The sequence below is a fragment of the Dermacentor silvarum genome, chromosome 1 (assembly GCF_013339745.2).
Source record: "Dermacentor silvarum isolate Dsil-2018 chromosome 1, BIME_Dsil_1.4, whole genome shotgun sequence".
NCBI lineage: Eukaryota > Metazoa > Arthropoda > Arachnida > Ixodida > Ixodidae > Dermacentor > Dermacentor silvarum.
Window position 1 is genome coordinate 39823032 of NC_051154.1, and position 7882 is coordinate 39830913.

A 7882-nucleotide genomic window follows, 5' to 3' on the forward strand; every position below is an offset into this window, starting at 1 on the left:
CTAATTTTATACTTTCATTCCCGCCGTTTCCTTTTTCTTGCTATTTTTCTTTTCTTTCATTCTTTCTTGTATTTCTCTTTTTTTTTTTTCTAGGAATGAGGGTTCATGGGTCGTTGTTGTGGTAATATGCATAGCACCGAATTTAGTTTTCATACATACTATAGAGACTGAATATCTTACCACAGCTGCTATATGTGCATATGGTTGGGGTGGTCATGCCCTTTGTATCGGGTTGCAGTAGTTGCTGTCCAAATCGGTTAGGCCCAGGGTTAAGAAAACCATTAACAACAACAAAGAAACGCTATAAAAGCACGATAACTTAGTCACGTTCAGCAGACACTCGTTTTTCGCGACGCTGTTCAGCCTAGGTACTGAAGCTAGGTAGGGTGCCTAGGCTAGGGCAGCAGTCAGGGAACACGTCCGAGCTTGCGGGGAGATTACGGAAGCTATGGTTGCACTGGCCGGTTTTAAAACGGACACAGCCAGTTCAACCCCCACACCGGCACCTCATTTGCCGGTTTTCCGATTCTCCCTATAAATTGGCACATGTATCGCAAGCACTCTTTCGGGCGTTTATAAAATAGCAAACAGGTGAATTGCCGCAAGTGGATTCATTCCTAATTCCTTAAACTGTCCACTGTTGTGAAAGAGTTGCGTTATCTATAGTTGCGAGACTGAGTGGTCCATTCCTCACTTTTATTGATGTTTTGACCTTTCTCCTATAAGTCAAAGCGCAACTTCTGCTTCTCTCTGATACCTGAGATAATTTTGAAGTTCCCGCGCCAGCTGAGCGTGACGCGATTGTGGACGTGAAAACAGGGGCTGCGTTTATATTGCGTGTGTAGCGGTCGACAAGAACGCATGTGGCATGTGGTGCGGTCGGTGCGGTTCAAAAGTTGGTTGACATGTGCTGTTGCATTCCCTGTCACTCCGAAATCATGTACGGGGGCACCTAATCTATTTAGCGTGCGTTGTTTTGACCCTGGCAAACATGTGCACCCCTTCAAATGCCACGGGACAGTCAAAGAAAAGTGAGGTCAATCCTGTAATTGCTCTGATAAGCGCTTAAGATGGAAGAGGAAGACCTCAAGGAACGCCAAGAGAATGAGATGAAAGTACTGCAATCGATGTTTCTGGACGACGTGAAGGACCTGCGGAAGAACGACAAATGGAAAACGTGGCGTCCGCCCGAGATTTTACTCACGCTGAGGCCTCAGCAGAGCATGACTCCCTTCCAAGCGCACGTGCAGGTGGATCTTCACGTCAAGTGCAACAGCCAGTACCCGAATGTTGTGCCGTATGTAGACGTGTGCAATCAAAAGGGACTGTCGAATCAAGCCTTGGCAGAACTTCGAAAGGAGCTGCAAGAGTTGACAAAGCAACTTGTTGGAGAGGTTATGGTGCTTGAGCTTGCCCAACATGTGCAGTGGTTTCTTCGCCAGCACAACACTCCTGAACGTGGCTCTTTCTACGACGAAATGCTCAAAAATAAGGAAAAGCAGGAGGCAGAGAAGGCGCGCGAGCAGCAGCAACAGTTAAACGAGCAGCGGCTAGAAGAGGAAAAGCAGAGACAAGCGTTTGAACTTGAAATCCTGCGTCACCGTCAGGAGATGAGAGTGGAAGCAAGAAGGAGGCGCACGAATTCCAAGATTTCTGAGAGCAAAGAACACAACTGCGTGCATAAACCTGAGCTGCTCAGTTTCTTCTCCAAGTCTGCTGAGCACACGGTGCAAAAGGGTACTTGTCTTGGTCACAGTGAACGTGGACACAGCACATTCGGTGGCTTTGACTCAACTACAGGTGAACTTGTGTGTATTATACAGTGGAGCTTGAAAACAGACTATCATGTGGCGACTGTTGAGCAGGAGCTGCAGACACTCACGAAGCTAAAGCATACAAACCTAGTTCACTACTTAGGTAGCTTGTATATTCCTGAGCAACGAACATTTTATGTACTGCAGGAATTTGTGAAAGGCTGCCCACTAAGTTCCTTCATAGCTCAAGGCATTCCACTTGATATGGCCCTCTTGCGTAGTTATACGACTGGCATCCTACAAGCATTGCAATATCTCCACTGCAACTCTGTTGTGCACAAGGATCTCAAAGAATCTAGTATTTTTGTTGACTGTTCTGGTGTTGTAAAGGTGGCAGATTTTAGCATTCCTAGGAAAATTGTAGATTTGTGTTTACCAGCTTCATATGATGCAGGACCTGCCTGCAAATCTAAAAAGAAGAATGACATTTTGCAGTTTGGAAAAGTACTTCTATCCTTGCTTCGTGGAGAACATGCAACCAGTACAGATATACCTAGCAGTCTGTCCCTGGATGCTCAAGATTTCCTGGAACGTTGCTTGGCTGCACAAGAACAAGACCGATGGTCATGCGAGCAGCTTTTAAGTCATCCCTTTCTAATGGAGAAAGGACCTAGTGTTGAGAATGAGCCTCTTGATGATGAAGGACCAGATGAGTCTGGTAGTTGTGCACTGAGTTCTGCAGGTCATTCACGCCTCCAGGGTGAGTTTGAAGTGCTTAGATGGTTAGGAAGAGGTGGATTTGGAGATGTCTTTAAAGTCCGCAACAAGCTTGATCGTTGTGTTTATGCAATCAAGCGCATTCAACTCAACCCATCTAGCAAAGTTCTTAATCGAAAAATAATGAGGGAAGTAAAACTGTTGTCGAGGCTTAACCATGAAAATGTTGTGCGTTATTACAACTCTTGGATTGAAGTTACAACACACGAGCAAGTTCCTGAAACACTGGCATCTTCAGGTGTGAGTACTGAGTCAACTAAAGGCACTTCACACGAGTGGAGCATGCCAGGTGGCAACGCAGAAGATTCAAATTCTTCAGATAATATTTTTGGGTGTGCTTTTGGCGACTCATCGTCATCAAGCGACAATATTGTCTTTGAAGGTAGCAGAGAAGCTGAATCTGAGGTGTCAGAGGAGCCAACAGCTGTGACCCAAGCACGACAGTTCATGTTCATTCAGATGGAATTTTGTGAAAAGAGTACTCTGCGCACAGCGATTGATAATGGCCTCCACAGGGAGCCAAGCAGAATGTGGCGTCTCTTTAGAGAGGTCATTGAAGGATTGGCACACATTCATCAGCAAGGCATGATACATCGAGACCTAAAGCCGGTCAACATATTCCTTGACTCAAGTGACCACGTCAAGATCGGAGACTTTGGACTGGCAACCACAGCATTACTATCAAGGGTAGAAACATCTGAGGTGCCAGAGCACATTGACCAGCCCACATCTGCCAGCTTGACGGGCCGTGTGGGTACGACGCTGTACACAGCACCTGAGCTTTTTGTGTCAACTGGTGGCCGTGTTGTGTATAGTCAGAAAGTGGACATCTACAGCCTAGGCATTATCCTCTTTGAGATGTCCTGGCCTGCACCCAACACTGCAATGGAGCGAGTTAAGTTGTTGGCGAACTTGAGGCTTCCCAGCATCAGTCTTCCGACTGATGCCTGCGACCTCCTCAGCAGCCAACAGATAAGCTTGATATGCTGGCTGCTACATCATGACCCGTCACAAAGACCCAGCGCAGCAGAACTGCTTGCTTCACCTCAGTTGCCCCCGCCACACTTGCAGGAGGCCCAAGCAACAGAAGTGCTTAATCACACTGTCTCCAATCCACAAAGTAAAGCTTTTAAGCATTTGGTTAATGCACTGTTCCAGCAGGAGGCTACTGTCGTCCAGGACTATGCCTATGATGTAGATATGCGCAAAGGCAACCCATTGCCTCATTCAGCATTGCTTTTCCGACATGTAAGGACATCTTTAGAGCATGTTCTTGTTAGGCATGGCGCTATGCCAGTGGTCATTCCTACACTGCTTCCAAAATGCCCAAGCAGTGAAGAAGATGATAATAAGGTTCATTTCATGGACCATGGAGGGTTGATAGTGTCATTGCCTCACAACATGAGGGTTCCATTTGCTCGTTATATAGCTAGACGCAGTGATGTTGTATCACTGAGACGATATGCAATTGAAAAAGTGTACCGTTCACGAAAGGTATTTGGTTGTCACCCACGAGAACTGCATGAATGTGCATTTGACATTGTTTGTTCAAGCCATCAAAGTGCCTTAACTCACTGTGCAGAAGTGCTCCACATTGGCAGTGAAATAGTGGCCGAGTTCCCTGAGCTGCAAGCACGAGGATACAGCATACGCTTGGGTCACACAGGTCTTATGCATTCATTATTGATGCATTGTGGTGTACCTGAAAGCAGGTGGCCCCAAATACTGGCAGCATTGCGTACCGTTCAGTCTTCATCTAAGATACAGCTTCAGCAGGAACTCGATGCAGTGAACTTGGGCGACCAGGCTGTGGCACTTCTGACCCAGTTTTATGAAGTTGAAGACAATTTGACTAAGGTGACCTCTATGTATCGGTTTGTGGTGCGCCAGAAGGGCCCTGCAGCTGCCCTTGCCAGGCAAGCTTTGTATGATCTTGAGGCAGTGCTGCAGTCATCCTCGGCCCTGGCATTCCAGCTACCTGTGACAATTGTGCCTTGTCTTGTCTGTGATGAGCGCATGTACTCGGGCATCGTATTTGAAGTTGCCTGCCAGTCACACAGAAAAACACGTCGTCAGGGCCGTGATTTGTTAGCAGTGGGTGGCCGTTATGACAAACTGGTGGCTTCTTTTGCTGTGGCTGGTGCCAAAAGGGACCTAGCTGCTGTGGGAATCAGCTTTTCTATTGAGAAAATTGTACAAGCAGTGGCTGAAGACGGTGAAACACCATCCTTAGTAGAATGTGTTCTCGGGAACATGAGTGAAGTGTCCACGTCACTGCGAAACCAGCAACTAGCACTCTTAGCGCGACTGTGGAGCATGGATGTTCCGGCAGTCATGGCACCCCAAGATGGCATTGAAGAGGCCTCCTCCTTTTGTAGAGAAAACTTTGTTCCACATCTAGCCCTTCTTAAGGAGGCCGAACCTGGTTATCTAAGGCTTCGTAGCCTTGAGAAAGACCGCTTCACTGAAAAAAGACTGTCTGTATCTGAGCTTTGTGAACTTTTTGATAAAACTCCCCCGACTGAGCCAACAAGGCAAGAAGTTAATTCTAGTGGACCAACACTACGAATTGTGTTTAGTGTCGCAGAAAAGGTGTCCACGAGCAACAGACGGAGGTATGAATCTCAGATTGCGATTCAGCTGGCACCATTGGCTCAAGGGTTTCTTGGAAGGGTTTCTGTGGTGGATGTCATAGCAGTTGAGCTTACCGGAGATGTACTGCGGTCAGCTGTTGCATTGCTAAATATGGAAGCTGATGGGCGCAGTTATGAAGGCAGTGTGACTGCCCTTGTAGAAAAGCACCCCAGATGTAAGAAGCAGTTGCTTTTGCTTGCAGAGAAAGTGTACAGCCTCATATTTGAGGTTAAAAGGACAATTTTTGTGCTGTATGCTCTACAAGATAACAACTACAAGGTGGTTATAGTTCCTTCCAGAAGCTAGCACTGGAGGAAGCAATGCTCAGTTGTTTTATGCTGCCCTGTGTTGTGCCAAAGTGCTGGCTGGTCATTTGCAAACATATATCTGCATTTTTCATCTTCTGCATCCTAGTCAGGCCAATGCTGTTACACTGATTTCAGTGTGTTCTTTAAAACTGCCATGAGATTTTGTCAATAAATATATTTTTTTTTAATTTCTTCTTGAGTGCATTGTATGAAACTTAATGTGCTGCCCATTAAGGCTGCATTCTACAAAATATAACACCAATTCAAAACAATGCTAAAGGAATGTTGTGTTTATTTACCTGCATGATTATTTTTTCCGCTTACCTTTCAGCCCAAAGAATTATGGAAAGGAGTTACGGCTACAAGAGTAAATGCAGTAACACTTGCACATAGAATACTAACTGTGGCATTGAGAGTGATGGTATTGGTGGCAAAGGAAATGCAGGCTAAGATCTAGTTTCAATCTGTCTGTCTGTCTGTTTTTATATATATACTGTATATAGGGTGTTTCAGCGAACACTTTCAAAAATCCTTAAAGGTTGCCTGTGGCAGATAGCACAATTCTAGTTCATGAGCTGATCTACTCGAAGAGGCGGACATTACTTGCACAAGAAATTGAAATCCATAATCGAATAATTAAAAAAAATCACTAATTAAATTTTAAACTAATTACCTGATGGTAATATAGCAATTTACAAATTGTAGCCGTGGAGTTCGCAAGGCGGATCCACTTGGAACAAATGCTCGGGATGACAGCAGTTTCGAGATATTAATTCACACACTTTGCGGAGAAATGCATTGGTGTTCCAGTTAGGGGGGGGGGGAGGGTGTCTTAAAACGTCGCTTTATGCATTGAAGCACAAAATTAACTGGAACGCCAATGCATTTCTCAGCAAAGTTCGGGAATTAATGTCTCGAAACTGGTGTCATCCTAAGAAATAATTCCAAGTGCATCCGATTTGCGAACTCCACGGCTGCAATTTGTAAATTGCAATGTGGGCTATCAGGTAATTAGTTAAAAACTGAATTAGTGAGTTTTTGTTGATTAGTCAATTATGCATTTAAATGTTTTGTGCAAGTAATGTTCGCCTCTTCGGGTAGACCAGCTCATTAACTAGAATTGGGCTATCCGCCACAGGCAACCTTAAATAAATTTGGAAAGTGTTCGCTGAAACACCCTGTATATATATATAGAATGAAAGAAAGGTGTGTGCTGATGCGACTGAGACACTCACCAACCTGGAGTTTCTAGTCACTTGGAAATTAAAGACATGGTGAAAAAGCTGATGGCCACAAAGGCACAAAGAAGCATAGTTTTGCACTGATGTCCTGTGTAATTTCACAGTTTGGCCTTCACAAGGTTCGTGCTGGCAGAGGAAAAATATTTAACATGACAGGTGGCTTTCAGACTATGAATGTGGAAGTCAATGTGATGGTCTCGGGTGGACAGTATATTTTAACTGCTGCCTAGTCGGTGTGTTGCAAATTTGTTTCATATATTACTGGAGTAAAGGAACTCCTGAAGTATGGTCACAAAGTACAATTATTACTGGCTATTAATTTGACTTGGCCAAAAGAGGTCATTGGGAACATCACTTGCAAAACTATCTATAAATCTTACATTTAGGTGAGCAGCAGTGAATTGTCTACATGGTGTTATAAAGGTGTGATTTCTAGAAAAACTATTGCATTTGGTAATATGAAATTTCGTGCTTTAGGAATGGCACGAAGCTACAATTAAGTGCAGATTAAACACAAGAGGAAGATGGTTTACATAGGTTTAATTTTGCAGCAAAACACATAATTGTCAATGAGGAAACATTATTTCAAAGGCTGCTATAACGGGACAAGCATGTGAAAATTGTCATTAATAGGTGCCGCAGCCTGCATGCAATTGAAAAGTAAAGACTCATTTTATATTAAAATGTAGCTAACTTCACGTTTGTTTTCGAAGTATAGCACACTTGGCAAAAATTAGTAATGCTATCAATGAGAAAGAATAATTGGTTGTATATAAATAATATCACTTAAATAAGATAATGGTTGTTTCATGCACATGTAGTTTTTGCTAAGATGCAGGTTACATGCAGAAAAAGGAATTTGTTTTTAAGAAGTTTAAGATGTAGTACTTCATGATTTATGTCATGTTCTGAGTTGTCAAGACATATGTGTTAGTAGTAATGAGTGTCGGCGGTCTATAATTATTCCAGTCATATATGTTACAAACATTTGCAAGGTAACCTTCTAATTGTTTCGTAGCACAAGAGGGCAAAAAGAAGGCTGAGGTGATTAATGGTACCGTTAGTGCTCTTCAAGAATTTGGATGTGTGTAGACTTTGCTAGACTTTCAAATTTTGAAACAATTCACTTAATTATTTCCGCCGAGTCACAATGCTGCATCAGCAAGAA

General features: G+C 43.8%; 1 protein-coding gene across 1 annotated transcript; it reads left to right on the plus strand.

The window, feature by feature from the left end:
* The first annotated feature begins 794 nt into the window (after positions 1-794).
* On the plus strand, positions 795-5664 carry LOC119460993 (eIF-2-alpha kinase GCN2-like). The gene has a single exon (XM_037722164.2). The coding sequence runs from the start codon at positions 1071-1073 to the stop codon at positions 5469-5471; it is 4401 nt and encodes a 1466-aa protein (XP_037578092.1). The 5' UTR covers positions 795-1070; the 3' UTR covers positions 5472-5664.
* The last annotated feature ends 2218 nt before the right edge of the window (positions 5665-7882 follow it).

Coding starts and splice junctions, on each gene's coding strand:
- LOC119460993 (XM_037722164.2), top strand. CDS start 1,071: ATGGAAGAGGAAGACCTCAAGGAACGCCAAGAGAATGAGATGAAAGTA.